This window comes from Simochromis diagramma, unplaced genomic scaffold (genome assembly GCF_900408965.1).
Source record: "Simochromis diagramma unplaced genomic scaffold, fSimDia1.1 OVJJ01000131.1, whole genome shotgun sequence".
In the NCBI taxonomy this organism is placed as follows: Eukaryota; Metazoa; Chordata; class Actinopteri; order Cichliformes; family Cichlidae; genus Simochromis; species Simochromis diagramma.
In genome coordinates this window covers 3,498,547-3,514,093 of record NW_024387200.1, presented here as the reverse complement: position 1 = coordinate 3,514,093, position 15,547 = coordinate 3,498,547, and the positions used below count along the sequence as shown (strand labels likewise).

The window sequence follows — 15,547 nt, the reverse complement described above, 5'->3', positions numbered from 1 at the left end:
CCAAATGGAAAAAGTGATTCTAATTATTAAATAACCAGATTGCATAGTTTTCAGTTTTGATGTTTAACCACATTTGTTATTATTTGCAGATTTAATACATTGTTCTATTATATTTTTCCATGTTCTAGGATGAGCAGAAAGCGGAGGATGAGCTCGCTAAGAAGAGAGCAGCGTTTTTGCTGAAGCAGCAGAAGAAAGCAGAGGAGGCTCGACTACGTAAACAACAACTAGAGGCCGAATCTGAGCTCAAACGTGATGAAGCCAGGTACATTATTTTCACACTGACATCGATTTCCGATTTATTTGTTAGGAAAATTACTAAAATTCCAGTGTTTGGTGCCAACACTAGGCGGAAAGCCGAGGAGGATCGTTTGCGTAAAGAGGAGGAGAAGACACGGCGAGAGCTGATAAAGCAAGAGTATCTGCGGAGGAAGCAACAAGAGATGTTTGAGGAACAAGGCCTTGTGAAGCCCAAAACTCCCAAACCGAAGCAGAAACACAGACCCAAGTCTGTCCTCAGAGAGGAATCCTCCAGCGATAATTTCTCCAAGTGCTCTTCTACAGGTAAGACTGTTACATCACCACTTTGACATTTAGCTAAAAATCAGTTTTTCTGTAAATGTCACAGCATGGTGCGCTTCATTTGTTTTTCCAGCTGATCTGTGGGGTACATTGACTGACTGTGGGCTATTTTTTATTTTATTTTATTTTTTACTAATAATTATATGTTCCGCACTTACTGTTTATGACACTAATATTATTTGATTTTTAGAGTATTGAGACATTTTGGTTCTCAGGCTGATTTTAAAATTTCATTTTTATGCACAGTCTAGAACCAAAACTCAGAAGGGTTGAAGCTGAGTGGTTTTTGGAGGGCTTTTGTTCAAAATAAAAGACTGAATTACCCAGTAGGTTTTCAGATAAAACTTAACTTAGTTCTCATTTAAAACACTATTGATAGAAATGACAACCTTGAGTTTGGCATACTTTTTTTTTTTTTTTAAGTTTCTCTCATCCTGATTGGCCGATTCATTTAAGCTCACGCAGGCCTTTTCCCAAACACTTTAGACTACAGGCCACATTTAACCATACGTTTGTGCTTTATTCTATACACGTTAGCACCTCCTGTATGTCTTTGGACTGATGTAGCCTACACCTTGTTTGATTGTAGGGTTACAAATAAGTGTGTATATCTGGAACTGGATCAGAAAGTTCAATATTCATTTCATCAGATATGATGAAACAGTTTCTCATGGTCTGTGAGTCATCAAAGTACTTTTTGGCGAAGTCCCACCATTTCGTTAGGTCACTTGACCCTGATGGCCCCCTCTAACGGAGTATGGAGATGGTTAGACCATGGCTCTTGTCCCAAACTACTGAGATCTAGGAAAAAAACAAGCTAAAGAGCTCTTCTCCCTATATCATCTATAAAAGTGTTGGTTTTTACTGAAACAAAGACCTTCTTAGAATCTGGTAATGGACTCATTATTCAGTATTGATAAAATATTGTAATTACATTTAAATGGAAAACAAAAACAACCAAACTTTTCCTACATTTTTCAAATGGTCTCCTTTGTTTTACATAGCTGACAAACTGAGTAACGCCCAGTCAGGCTCCAATCTGTCTCTCGCATCTGCCACTACCAACGAGGCCGACAGCGTAAACTCTGGAGGTGCAGGCTCCCAGCGGTAAATTTCCCAGACTCTTTCTTTCATGTGTTTACTGTTTGTAAGAATTTGTTATATTATGCAAGTTTAGGATTTGCTGTCTATATTCAAATTGTTTTGTTACCCAAGAAGCCCTCTGTCATGATTATTGATCCACCCATTCATGTGCCATTGTGTCCAGCTGTGACTCTGTGGAGTCATTTCCAGGCAGTCGGAACAGTCGAGCTGCAGAGAGAGACTGGGACAACGGCTCCACCGCCTCTTCCATCACTTCCATGGCTGAATATACTGGCAAGTTTTTCTGTGATCTGTGATCAGTCTTTACTATGACTACAAATCTTTTATAGTTATTCATTGATTAGTGATAAACAGATCAATATATCAGTCTCGTAACATTTAAAATGATATGTGAATATCGCTGTTTTGGTCACTATATTTTTTTCTGAACATGCTAAGGAGATTTTTATTGGTCAGAAGCAACTGACACCTACTGTAGGTGTCGTAGCTGTAGTTAAATTTGCAGTCATCAGACTTAGTCCTCTGTTACATTTTCATGGCTTTTCTTCTGTAGGCCCCAAACTCTTCAAGGAGCCCAGTGCCAAGTCAAACAAGCCAATCATCCATAATGCAATCTCTCACTGCTGCCTGGCTGGCAAAGTCAACGAGCCCCAGAAGAACCAGATCCTAGAGGTTAGTGTGGAGTGGTATCAGCATGTAGTATAGTATTTCTAAAGATGCTGGTGGGATTTTGTTTGGTTTTGTTTGTCTGTTTGTTTTTTGGTGTGTGAGGAATGGACAGGAATCTGACTGTAGGGATCTTGTAAAAGCCTTCAGTGACTGGAGTCAGAAAAACTACCTCATATTAAACACCTCTAAGAAGAAATGGTAAATGGCCTGTATTTGTATAGGGCTTTACTTGGTCCCTAAGGACCCCAAAGCGCTTTACACATTCAGTCATCCACCCATTCACACACTGGTGATGGCAAGCTACATTGTAGCCACAGCCGCCCTGGGGCGCACTGACAGAGGCGAGGCTGCCGGACACTGGTGCCACTGGGCTCTCTGACCGCAAGTGTCTTGCCCAAGGACACAACAACCGAGACTGTCGGAGCCAGTGCTCAAACCGGCAACCTTCCGATTACAAGACGAACTGCTAACTCTTGAGCCACGATTGCCGAAGGAAAAGATAGTAGATTTAGGAAGGTTAGGGCTCCCTCTCCAGCCTGTAAAAGTTTGTGGGGTGGACAAAGGGGTTGTAACAAAATATAAATACTTAGGTTTACACCTAGTAATAAACTGGACTGGTCCCTGAATACAGATGAACTGTACAAAAAGGGGAAAAGTTGCCTCTTTTTGTTAAGAATACTAAGATTTCCTAACATCTGCAGTAAATTGCTGCAAATCTCCTATCATTCCGAGGCTGGGGAGGCAGCATCAGAAACAAGGATGCAAGAAGACTGGACAAACTAATGAGAAAAGCTGGCTCTGTAATTGGAGCCTGACTGGACACGCTGGGGGAAGTGATGGAAAGATGCACAATAAAGACGTTAGTAGCCATGTTGAACAACTCTGCTCGCCCACTTTATGGAACAAAAATGCATCAGTACTGGAAGACATCAGGCTATTTGGTCTCGTACAAATAGCAAATGAGCCATGTCAGACGTATGAATTTCCCTCTGGGATCAATAAAATTATTCTTATTCTTAACATGGCTACAAGGACCAATTCAGTCCTTAGCAATCTACTTTTTGTGGTACTAGACGCACGTTCACTACCTGAGATGTTTGTTAAATGAACTTCTGGGATCTTCTGGAATTAAGTGATCCAAAGGTTCCTGCATTCAGAATATGAATATTTTGATGTAATTTATACACTCGTTTTTCTTAAACTATTTTTGTTTTCTTTTTTGGGATCACAAAAGTAACACTGTCACTTCTATCTTGGAAGCATGATCAATTTCTTTTTTCATAATCAGTGACAGCACGTCATGCAAAAGTTGGTGAAAGTTGTGTCTTTAAAGAATGTTGTCTTAAAATTACCCAGGAGTTATATCTCCTTGTAACCCCCCTCCCTTCCCCTACCCCACTAGGAGCTGGAGAAGTGTGAGTCCAACCACCTCATGATCCTGTTTCGTGACGGTGGTTGCCAGTTTCGGGCACTCTACTCGTACTTCCCCGACACCGAAGAGATACAAAAGCTGACGGGCACCGGACCCAAGAGCATCAGCAAGAAGATGATTGATAAGCTGTACAAGTACAGCTCGGATCGAAAGCAGTTTACCGTCATCCCTGCCAAGACTGTGTCAGTCAGCGTGGACGCCCTGACCATCCACAACCACCTGTGGCAGGCCAAGAGAAGCGCTGTGCCAAAGAAAAGTGGAAAATAGCAGGCAGGATTTGGAAACACACCTTCATCCACTTCATCCTATCCTCACACTGCTTGTTTTCTGACTGCAATGACGCCCCAAAGCTCGGGATGGAAACCTACACGGCAGAGAGGCCACTATGGACATGCGGTCATCTGTAGGTGGACCGAGGCAGAAACAAAGGTGTGTGTGTGTGTGTGTCTGGTGCTTGCGATGTGAGAGGGAATGCCAGCTCAGTTTGCTTCTTCTTCCTGTGATGTCGGTGGGATCTGTTCAGGTTCATTTTGAGTCCGCCTGATTACTTTTTCTCTACTGTTTTTTTCAACAACAACCATGGCTCAAGCATGTGGCATTTTCCCCCCCTCATATGTGGTGGATGTTCATTTTTACATGAAGTATTTATTAGTTCAGCACTGTCATGGTTGAGAGCTCAGCTGCAGCACTAAAAATCCTTCCTTCTCTCCAGAAATGCCTCTTCTTTTGGACAAATTTGGACACAAAAGGGGGTGGGGACATCGGGGTGGGCTGGGGGGGTTTATGTCGCTCTTTTCAGAAAATCGGAAACAAGGGAACTTTGTACAACCCTTTAGGACTACACTGCTGTCACAACTACAGTTTCTCCCCGTGTGGACTGTCGAATCTGTCGAATCAGGCTGGCATTACCAATTTTGCCTCACCAGGGATCTCCAGAAAACCTGCTGCTCTGAACTGTCTTCTTCTTTAGTCACGGGGGAGCTCCTTGGGTATCCCTCAGACATCCGTTGGCCTTTCACGCATCGTGGTACTATCGTCTATTTATTCAGCCGCTTTTTAAACTAGATGCTGATCGTGTAGCACTGGATATGTGTATTGCAAAGAAAAAAGGCAAAAAACAACGATGGTCATTTTAAAGAATTTTATTTGTCAAAACATCCTTTTTGATTTTTAGGATGAATGATAGGCTTTGGTACAAAATGATGCTTTTTGATGTTTTTTTTGGGTTTTTTTTGTTTTTTTTAGCGCTTTTTTTTTTTTTGTTTGTTTTTTAATTTATCAATTAAGCAATGTGGAATAGAGTTTAAGCTGATGTTATGTCTTTTCATCATAACAGGAATTCTCTGATGTTTAGAGCTTAGTTGTGTTTTCTCTCTCCACTGGACACTACTTAAACTGTCCTGTACAAAGGTGCACTCATGAACACTTGTCGACGGCTTATTTCATGCAATGTAACTCCCCTCAAAGCCTTTTCTTCCCTCCCCAAGTGTTTCTGTCAGCCTGTCCCATCTTAAATCGCAGCAGCGGCTCGCGCACTCTTGTTGTGAAGAGTACCTCCGCGCTGCCCTGTAACCTGTTCGAATGACAGTATTTGATATATTCACTACGGAGGGGAGGGTCTCTGTGTGTGGGAGGGGTGGTTGGTGGGAGGGAGGGGGGGGGGGGCTGTGGTTCAGTTATGTACCAACATTAAAGAACATTCCTCCAAGGTGTTGACAAAACACTGCCACGTTGTCTCTCTTCTTCTCTCTGTCTTTTTCAAAACTCAAAGTGCTTTTTTTGTGTGTTTTTTAGAAACCATATGTTGGCCTCCAGAACAACCCCAAGCGTTGCACGAGCACTTTACTTTCTGCTTGTTGGGGGGATTTTACCTTTTGAATGGGCATAAAAACTAAGAATTAATAAGACTGCTGTTTGTGCGCTCCGGGAAAATAATGAATATAATTGTGGAAACTAAACCAAACGCTAAGATTTAACACTGACAATTAAAGCCGAAGGGCCGTCACTGACATGATACTACTGCTGTCTCCAAAAAAAACTGTGGAATACTTGATTTCTCTCTTGCTGCACGGTGTTTTTGGGGAGGTTGGGTGGCAGAGGTGGTCGATCGTTAATTGTACGGTAGTGTATTTTCATGTTACCTAAAAGATTGTACTGGCATTGGTCACCGTATTTTTTTTTTTTTTTTGTTACACATGTACTTTTCATCCTTGTTGATTTTTATCTTTGATCCCATGCCATCTATTTATTTTAAAATGGAAGCACTGAAACAGAATAAATTTTCAAGTAAATAAAAGTCACATTTTTCATTTCGATTTTCTCATGGCTTCATTTATCCATTTAGATTCACTGCTTTCTGTTGCTGCTGTTTGACACCATGTTGATTAACAAAACATCACAACTTTTTGTTTGCAATTGTCACACTTTTTTTTTCTCGAGGAGCAAGTCTGCATCTTTTCACTGAAACACACTTTTTCCTATTAATGAATGAAAGCTAACAAGACAGAAAAAGTGTTCCCAGAATGACAGGTTTCTAATTTAAACGGGACTTTACCTCACTTTAAAAAATAATCGGTGTTTATCTTGATGCATCTCTTTAGTTCATTCAACATGATTCAGGTTTAAACAGCAGGAGAGGTTTTTTTTTGGTGACATCATGAGAGGGGCAAGCAGAAGGAACTCATTAATGGCTGGCAAATAAAGCCCACACTTTTAATAGAAATTACTCCAACTTCTGCTCAGTAGGGATCAGAGGTTTTGCTCCTTCTCAAAAAGCACCAAAGCAGAACTGCCTCTGCATGAGCACCGCTTTGGTGTGAAGGAGGTGATGGATGGATGGATGAACCTTTGGGCATGTATATTCAATATTATTCAACATTGTTATGAAGTTGTAGCAAAAGCCTTAGGTCCATTCAAAACTCCACAGCAAGAGCATTCAAATGGACTAGAGAGAGGGAGATTTGCATTTCTCTTCACTAGCTGCCCCTTAAATATAGAAATCAATTTAAAATCCTTCTACACATGTACAAAGTCCTGAGTGATCAGCCAGCATCACACTTCGAGGAAGCATATTATCCCCATCAAGTACTTAACTCAGAGTTCACTAAGTTTAAAGAAAACAAACAACCCAAAACCTCTACTTCTAAAATTCTACTTAAAATGTTTTTAAATGTTCGATACGGTTTGCTGGGAGTCCTCTCATGATGCACTAAGGATGTCTCCTAGGATGAACCCACGTGTATTTGAGCGCTTGAAAGGAAACTGTTTGGCTTAAAAACATGTCTCACCTGTCACCCAAGAGGCCAGTTTTATAACAACTGTAGAGCTCCGTGATAGGACTCGCATTATTGATAAAGGCTCACTGAGCATCAGGATCACCTCAAAGGGACAACATCACTATGTGTTAAATACCTGAGACTGAAGAAGACTCTTGGATGGATATGAGAGAGAGATCTTCATGAACCAAAAAAAACATTCAAGTTCAACCTTTTTTAATTTTACACATTAGTTTCTGACAGGTCTCTTTCATTACCTACAGCAGCATTTCTTTATGATGTAGAGAAAACAGGCATGTCCTCTTGAAATTGTGATATCTCAGGGGTTAAATTTGCAGTTAAACTACATTACACTGGTTCAGCCCATTTAAGAAAATGGACCCGAATGTAGCCCACAATGAAAATTGACTATCACATGCTTGAGAGCCTACCTATATTCCCCCATATGTTTATATGCCAACGTTACACTGGTCTATGTTCTCGCATAATCTGTGTTGTTGATCATCATCTTTCTATGCTCTCACTTTTCCTCCTCTTATCCCCCCCCCAACCAGTTGTGGTGTCTTTAGTGCTTTCTCTCTCTTATATTGTGGGATCTTTGCTTTGCAATATAAAGTGCTTGAGTTAAACATTTTTGAATTGGTGCTGTATTCAACTGAAAAGCCCTTTAAGTGGTGAAAACATCTTCAGGCCCCCCCACTGTTAAAAGCTGTCTCGTGCTTCATCAGCCAACTGGAACAGCGCCTTCAAATGCACAACCATAACCATGGCAGACTCTTCTCTGTCATGGCAACTCTGTTTCTTTTCACACCTGTTAGTTCAGGTGATCACGAGACCATCACAATCTGCAAACTCTCACAGTCCGAGCTGAAGAACTGCATCCAGCAGGTCACCATGAAGGGTAAGTGCTGCTGGTTTTAATGCTCACACAGAAAGTCATCAAATGTTCAGCTTTAACTAATGTGATCGGTCTGCATCCACACAGTTGTAGCTGGTGGTGTTTTGTTGCTGGCTGTTGTCCACCTGAGCCGTCCTTGTATCAAAGAGGGAACCATCACGATCTGCTTCAACGTCCCAACATGTAAGGAATTTTGTTTACTACACCTTTAATGGTGACCTTTAAAATAGGCTTAGACAGCAACATTTTATATATCGGAAATAAAGTCAATTAACTTCATACCAAGAAGAAAAATGGATTTCTTCTTCATTTAATTTAATTCAATTTAATACACAAATGTGTATACTGAAAAAAACGCAACTGGCCTTAAAGTCGCCTTTTCTGACAAGATGTTTAATAGACTTCTTCAGCTGTCAAACAACAAGCAGAGAGTGCATGATATTTAACCCTTAGTAGGAGCAGGTCTCTTGGAGGTCCCCAGGGTTGTTGATCCACTGTTAATCATGTGACCTGTCACATGAGCCAAAGGGACGGCCCTCACTAAGGGTTAAATACCTGAGACTCTCTGAATGTGGTTTTAAGAAGAAACCTTTCGGCTGACCTGCACAGATATAGATTTAGACATTCTTGTAGGAATAAACACATGAACCAAAACCTGCTCACGCTGGTTAAAAAAAACACAGTCCGATCAAATGATTCAAAGCTAAAACCATTTCCTGTAGTTTTGCAAGTAAAAAATAGAATTTCATATAAAAAAGAAAATGACCCCTAAACTCTACTTTTCAGAATTTTTTTTATTTCCATTGACCAAAGTTTTTACAATTATATATTTTTTAAGTTCTTCGGAGGATTCCGATGATTTCATTGTCTTTTGTGCCTTTATAGTCCCAGATTGAGTCTATGATGTTGAGGCTTCTGGGGTCATTGGGACAAGTCTGATTTCAGTTCTGTCAGGCTGTAAAAATTGATCAAGAAGTTTTATTTTCTCTTATTGATCTTACTACAATTTACTAACAATTTAATACTCAACGTGATCAAACCACAGTTAATGATACCTGCTGACTTGTAACAGATGTTGCAAGTTTTACTCTGGTCACACATTTGTCAACCACTAGGGGGAAGCAAAGGCAACAAAATTGTCTCTTCAGATGTTTGCATATCTGCAGGATGCTTTGATTTTATAGTTTCACTGCATGTTTTCTCCTTTGAGCTCATTTGTTGGTTCAGATTGATTTAGCAAAAGGATGCAAATGTAAGTATGTGCAGCTTTGTGTTTGACTCCTCTAAAAACACTTCTGCCCACTTAGACTTTGAACCTGGTTCCTCATCTCTGTTGATGGTCCTGAAGGATGTCGGAGAGATCAACTCCACAGTGCTGCAGAGTGAGAACCTCGCTTCTATCACCAGGCTCACGATCAACAACGCAGGTGTCACGAGAATCGCTGAAAAAGCCTTCAGCTCATTTACCAATCTTAAGTATCTCAGCTTGGAGCTAAACAATCTGTCGCAGATTAATTCAAACTGGTTTAAAGAGCCCGCCGCCCTGAGTGAGATCATCCTTACGGGAAATCACATTGAAGTCTTGAGTGAGTCCACGCTCGGACAGTTTGCTAACCTCACAAGCCTCAGGCTGAATAAAAACATGCTCAGGAATATTGAGCAGAATAGTTTCAGTTCCCAGGCCGCCTTGGCTGAGTTAGACTTGTCCAAGAACAAGTTGACTTGGGTCTCACCACAAGCCTTCAGATCTCTGACCTCCACCAAGATCAGATTAGGCGGGAACCCTTGGGACTGTTCGTGTGAAGCTGAAGACTTTGTCGCCTTTATGAAAGGTTTGAGAAAAGTGAGAAACTACATTATTAATGTGGTTTTATTTAAAAAAAAGAAAAGAAAGAAATGTAAAGTTGCTTCTCCCCTCAGCTCTACAGAGCAGATCTCAGCTGGAAAACGAGATGGACGTGACCTGTGAGAGTCCTCCATCCCTGAGGGGTCAGCTGGTGTGGAACGTAACGGTATGCGTGACGTCACCATCAAGAACACCGTCAGTGGGCCCTTTATCCACTGGTACAGCTGTTTCTTCTTGCCTAATTATTTGTTTTTATTAAAGTCTACAAGTCTAAAAGCATGATTTGTTTAATTAAATAACTGCCACGTAGTATCTACATTTTTACCTGCAGTAAAAGTGGTGACGACCTCTCCATCGCCAACATCAGAGACAGAAACCTCCGTCAAACCCAAACCCACTATAAGCTCTTCTCACACTGGTACGTGAAGCTTCTTTTTTCTTTTCCCAGTTTCCGTTAGATGCTGAAGATTCTTTGCATTTTAAATTTGTGCGTGCTTGTGTTCTCTCCACTGACAGTTCCGTCATTAGAAACATCTGTCCACCCTAAGCCCACTTATGCACACACACCTGGCCCTGCATCCACTGGTACATGTGCTGCTTTTTTTCATAAAAATTCAAAATTCTTACAGAAATATTTCCACCCCTTTTAAAAAAAAAAATAGCAATGCTTCTCTCTGTTTTTCCTACAGTAAAAGTGGAAACTCCTTCATCACGACCAACATCTAACTCAGACACTTCTGTTACACACAAACCCACTGATGTAGCCACAATGAGCTCGTCCCACACCAGTACAGTGGCTGATCAATTTTGTGAAATTCTTTACATTTTGTGCGTACTAGTAACTGGCACTTATTATTTCTATTTTTGCCTGCAGTAAAAGTGGTGACAACCACTCCATCACGCCCAACATCAGACACTTCTTTCGCAGCCTCATCCACTGATGTACCTGCAATAAGCTCTTCCCACACTGGTACATGTGGCTAATCCTTTTTTTTTAAATGCTTTTCATTTTAAATTGTACCACAGTTGTTGTTTTTTATTTGTAACACTTGACAAGAGTATTTACATATCTTTACTTAGTATTTGTATTTTTACCTGCAGTAAAAGTGGTGACGACCCCTCCACCACGTCCAACGTCAAACTCAGATGTTTCTTTTAAACCCACATCCACTGATACATCCACAATTAGCTCTTCTCACACTGGTACATGAAGTTTTTTTTTCTTTTCCTAGTTTCCGTTAGATGTTTGAAATTCTTTACATTTTAAATTTGTGCATACGTTTGTTCTCTGTAGTTACAGATTCATCATTAGAAACATCTGTCCACCCTAAGCCCACTTACGCACACGCATCTGGCCTTGCATCCACTGGTACATGTGCTGCTTTTTTCATAAAAATTCTAAATTCTGACAGAAATATTTTCACCCCTTTTTAAAAACAAACAAACGATGCTTTTCTCTTTTTTTCCTACAGTAAAAGTGGAAACTCCTTCATCACGACCAACATCAAACTCACACAAACCCACTGATATACCCACAACAAGCTCTTACACCAGTACATGTGGCTAATTAAATTTCGTGAAACTCTTTACATTTCAGTGTGTGCATACTATTAACTGGCACTTAGTATTTCTATTTTTACCTGCAGTAAAAGTGGTGACGACCACTCCATCACGCCCAACCTCAAACTCAGGCACTTCTTTCATAGCCTCATCCACTGATGCATCCACAATAAACTCTTCTCAAACTGGTACATTCTTTTTTTCGTTTCCCAGTTTTTATTAGAAATGTGAAATTCTCTACATTTTAAATTTGTGCGTATTTATGTCTCGGCTGTTCTCTCTAGTGACAGTTTCATCATTACAGACCTCTATCCACCCTAAGCCTATCTATGTACATACACCTAGCCCTGCATCCACTGGTACATGTGCTTCTTTTTTTTTGTTTGAAATTCACCATTATGACAAGAATACTCTTATCTCTTTAAAACATTAGCAATCAGTGTCTCTGTTTTTCCTGCAGTAAAAGTGGAAACTCCTTCGCGACCAACATCAAAGACAGAAACTTCTTTCAAAACCAAACCCACAAGCTCCTCTCTCACTGGTACATCTGGCTTTTCCTGTCTTTTGTTTCTATTGTTTCTATCCCCCCCCCCCCCACACACACACCCACACACACACACCTCATACCACTGACTGACCACATTATTAGGTACACCTGCTCAACTGCTTATTAACACAAATATCTAATCAGCCAATCACATGGCAGCAACTCAATGCATTTATGCATGCAGACATGGACTATTTCTTTGTGTCAGAGTATCTCTGAATGCACAATGCATCAAATCTTGAAGCAGAAAAGCACATCAGGTGCTTCTCGTGTCAAATAAGAACAGGGAGCTGATGCTACAATTCTGCTCTCCAAAATTGGCCAACATAAATTTTGCTTGATCTGATAAATCTTGATTTCTGCTGCAGCATTTGATTGATAGGGTCTAAACATGAAACCATGGATCCATCCTTCCTTGTATCAATGAGTCATGCCACTGCTGCTGGTACAGTGGTGTTGGGGATATTTTCTTGGCACACTCTGGCTGCTTAGTACCAACTGAGCATTGTTTAAATAGAGTAGAACCCCTTAATCTACCATCTTCTGATGTCTCCTCCTAGCAGCATGACAGTCATGTCACAAAGCTCAAATCATCTCAGACTGGTTTCTTGAACATGTCGACTCAAACAGCCTCCACAGTCATCTGGTCTTGTCATCATCTCAATATAAACCAAAATCTCTGAGTAACGTTTCCAGCACCTTACTGCATCTTTGTGATGAAGAATTAAGGCAGTTTGGAAGGCAAAGAGAGGGTCTCTAACTTTGACAGCATCAAATCTGTGTCACAGAATAGCTCTGAATCACTGATTACGAATATTCCTAAGATTTTTTTGTTTTGTTTTTTGTTGTTGTCTATTATTTTGCTATGACAAAATAATTTTATATCAGTTTGACAGAATCTACCGTAACCGCATTGGGGAAAATCGGCACACACCCTTAGTATGAGTCATCCTGAAACTCTGTCAGTTATTGACCTGCAGATGGCGCCAGAGTAACACGATTAATCTGACCATAGCCCAGCGGTCCTGAACTGTATCTAACTGTTAAAACATTTTGCACAATTACTGCTTTTAAGAAGTGAAAACATTCTGCATTTTACAACATTGTGGACTCTCTAGTTTGTTTCTTATTCTCCTCAGGATCTTATGAGACGTCACCTCTGGTAAGGACAGAAGCCTCACCCCACGCCGAACTCACAAACTCATCCACAACAGCTTCTGAACCTGTTGAAGTGACAGGTACATTGGATTCTTCTCAAAATGTTTGTCATCAGAATTCTGAAATACTAATGCATGAAATCTGTGCTGTTTTTTTTCTTTTCTTTGGCCAGTTCCATCACAACCACCGTCAGATACCAACATTGTCCGTGCGCTCATTGCTGTGATTGGTATGTTTCTACTGTATATTTCGGTTTGATTGAATTGAAAATACATACGTAGCTAAAATAGTCTTTCTGTTTACCTGGCCCTCTCTACAGTGGTCCTCTGTGTGCTGCTGTTTGTGGTGTGTTTCCTGGCTGTGCGACACCGAAGGAAACACAACAAAAAAAGTGTGACACCTGGGCATCCGAGAGAAGACAAAAAGCAGCTGGAAGAAGAAAGCAGATCAAGTCATGACTCTCTAAGATCCTCTGAGAATAAGGATGCAGAGATGGCTCGGATAACATCCTTTACTGGAATCAGAGCAAAGTCAGCAAATGCTGTAATCCTCATGTCTCCTTTTTGTGCATCTGGGAAGGATCCTGTGACTTTGCATACTGAGACAGAGGCTCAAGCAAAAGTCACTGAAAACCCAGCTGAGGGAAAGCAGAAGCTAGTGAGTGAAACTGAAGCCACAGGAGCTGCAGGAGGATTTCAGACAGAAAATCCTGCAAACACCACAGACGCGATCAAGGAGAATGAAAAAACAGCCAATCCTGGTACAAATCTAGATGAAAACCCTGAATGTGTTCCTGTTAGCACTGACATGGTACCTTATCTGAGCATCGGCACAGACCAGAACAAATCACTTCCTGTTGAAGAGTCTGTTGAAGGTCCTGGTCTAAGATCAAAAGGCAGCAAAATTATCAAGAGGATCTCTACCTGGCCCCCCGCTGCAGCTCAGTGGCAGGAAAGATGCAAAAGAAAAGCAGAAGATGAGGAGGATGGTGATGACTTGACTGTTTGGAGACAAAATGTAACAAAGAAGTTTTCAGATGAAATAAAGAAGACTGTAAATAATAGAGGCCATCCCTTCAGTTTTGATGGGGACAAAGAGAAAGATGAAACTATGAAAAATCAAATGGGGGCTCTCATGGACCTGAGACACTCGCAGTCCTTAAAACCAATTGAAGAGGAACACCTGAAGAAAGAAGGGATGGCAGTGGGTGATACTACCACTGTGACACAAACGACTGCACAAAACCAAAATGCGAATCAGGAAAACCTCCATCAGGATCGACATCAGACATCTGGAAAAAGCTCAGCACACAACAACATCAAGAGCAGCAAGGAGGACAATCAGAGGAAGGAATCGAAACGAGCTGTGCACAGCAGGCAGAGGGCAGAAAACAGGGCGTCCAGCTCAAAGGCTCCCTCTGGTGGTGCGTCACCTGATGACGAAACGCTGCTGTCTGGGAACGACTACGCCTTCATGAACCTGCTGCATGAAGTCGTTCAGAACAATGGCCGTTGGACCAGACAGAGGTGGAAGCAGACACATGCCAACAAGCAACGGCGTTAGAAGAGAGCTGGCAGAGGAGATCATCATGGCTATCCAATCACTCTTCAAATAAAATGAAATTCTCACTTGATTCTTACAGTAAGTGTAACTTGAAAGTTTGCTGTATTGGCACAGGGCAGTCCAGCCTCTGCCTCTTAATGCATTTGTGTTAAATATGACGACTGGCTGAATTTAGCCCATTTTCCAAAACCCAGCAATCTTTCTAATGGCTAGCAGAGGGCAGCTCTTGAAATCAGATTGCATAGAAGTCTACTTAAAGGCCAGATTTTCTAAACTAGACCCAAGAGTGCTCATAATTGTGATTAGAGTTGAAAATTAAAGCTTTTTGAGGTGAATTTCAATATCAAGCTCAAAAGATAAGACATGCTTTTTTTCAGCGTTAAATATCAGCGCAATTAGCACTAAATTGCATGTTGCAATCGTTAGTAAATCATTTTGCATGTCTGATTTAAATATTCTCCTCCCTGTATTTTACTTTGCTCTCCTTTTATGCAATGTGTGCCCTGCTCACTTGATTTATTAAATTTCTGAGTTTATGGTTTCAATATCTTGTTTCAACTTTAATTTAATACATAATTTTTGTCCAAAAAAAAAATGATAGTGTCACTTATAATGTGATACATAATAATAATAAAGACGTTTTAGGGTGAAGCTAATTTTCATCGCTTACTTTATTGCTGAATGTGTACAAATATGGAAATGTAAATAAAAGAGCAAACGAAAAAATATTTAATTTGAGCTAGCAACATATTTTGTTTTGACGAAAAAAAGATGTTAACAAAATAAGTTTTGTTTGGTAACTCTCGGCACACATCAGAAGAGTCTTTTAGCTCACACACATAACATACCAGCCGCCTATATAGGTGGGGTCATATCTATATACGGCACAAAATATGTGTCATTATCCCCGCAT

At 40.7% G+C, this 15,547-nt stretch overlaps 3 protein-coding genes across 6 annotated transcripts in view; all 3 read left to right on the top strand.

The window, feature by feature from the left end:
- Positions 1-5,190, top strand: part of camsap1b (calmodulin regulated spectrin-associated protein 1b) — a 29,294-nt gene extending 24,104 nt beyond the window's left edge. For all 4 annotated transcript variants that reach the window (XM_040050410.1, XM_040050411.1, XM_040050412.1 and 1 more), the window contains 6 exons: positions 129-265; positions 350-564; positions 1,587-1,689; positions 1,850-1,959; positions 2,240-2,358; positions 3,758-5,190. In XM_040050410.1, the coding sequence (XP_039906344.1) occupies positions 129-265; positions 350-564; positions 1,587-1,689; positions 1,850-1,959; positions 2,240-2,358; positions 3,758-4,054 (981 nt within the window). In that variant the 3' untranslated portion in view covers positions 4,055-5,190. The remainder of the gene's footprint in view (positions 1-128; positions 266-349; positions 565-1,586; positions 1,690-1,849; positions 1,960-2,239; positions 2,359-3,757) is intronic.
- Positions 5,191-8,851: 3,661 nt separating this feature from the next.
- On the top strand, positions 8,852-10,781 carry LOC120745507 (leucine-rich repeat-containing protein 70-like). The gene is made up of 3 exons (XM_040050447.1): positions 8,852-9,792; positions 9,881-10,024; positions 10,138-10,781. Exons 1-3 carry the CDS (start codon positions 9,219-9,221, stop codon positions 10,230-10,232), a joined length of 813 nt encoding a protein of 270 aa, XP_039906381.1. The 5' UTR covers positions 8,852-9,218; the 3' UTR covers positions 10,233-10,781.
- A 993-nt stretch (positions 10,782-11,774) lies between these two features.
- LOC120745504 lies at positions 11,775-15,203 on the top strand. Its single transcript, XM_040050443.1, has 4 exons — positions 11,775-11,907; positions 13,053-13,151; positions 13,244-13,300; positions 13,391-15,203. The coding sequence occupies exon 4, from the start codon at positions 13,564-13,566 to the stop codon at positions 14,632-14,634; it is 1,071 nt and encodes a 356-aa protein (XP_039906377.1). The 5' UTR covers positions 11,775-11,907; positions 13,053-13,151; positions 13,244-13,300; positions 13,391-13,563; the 3' UTR covers positions 14,635-15,203.
- Positions 15,204-15,547: the final 344 nt, after the last annotated feature.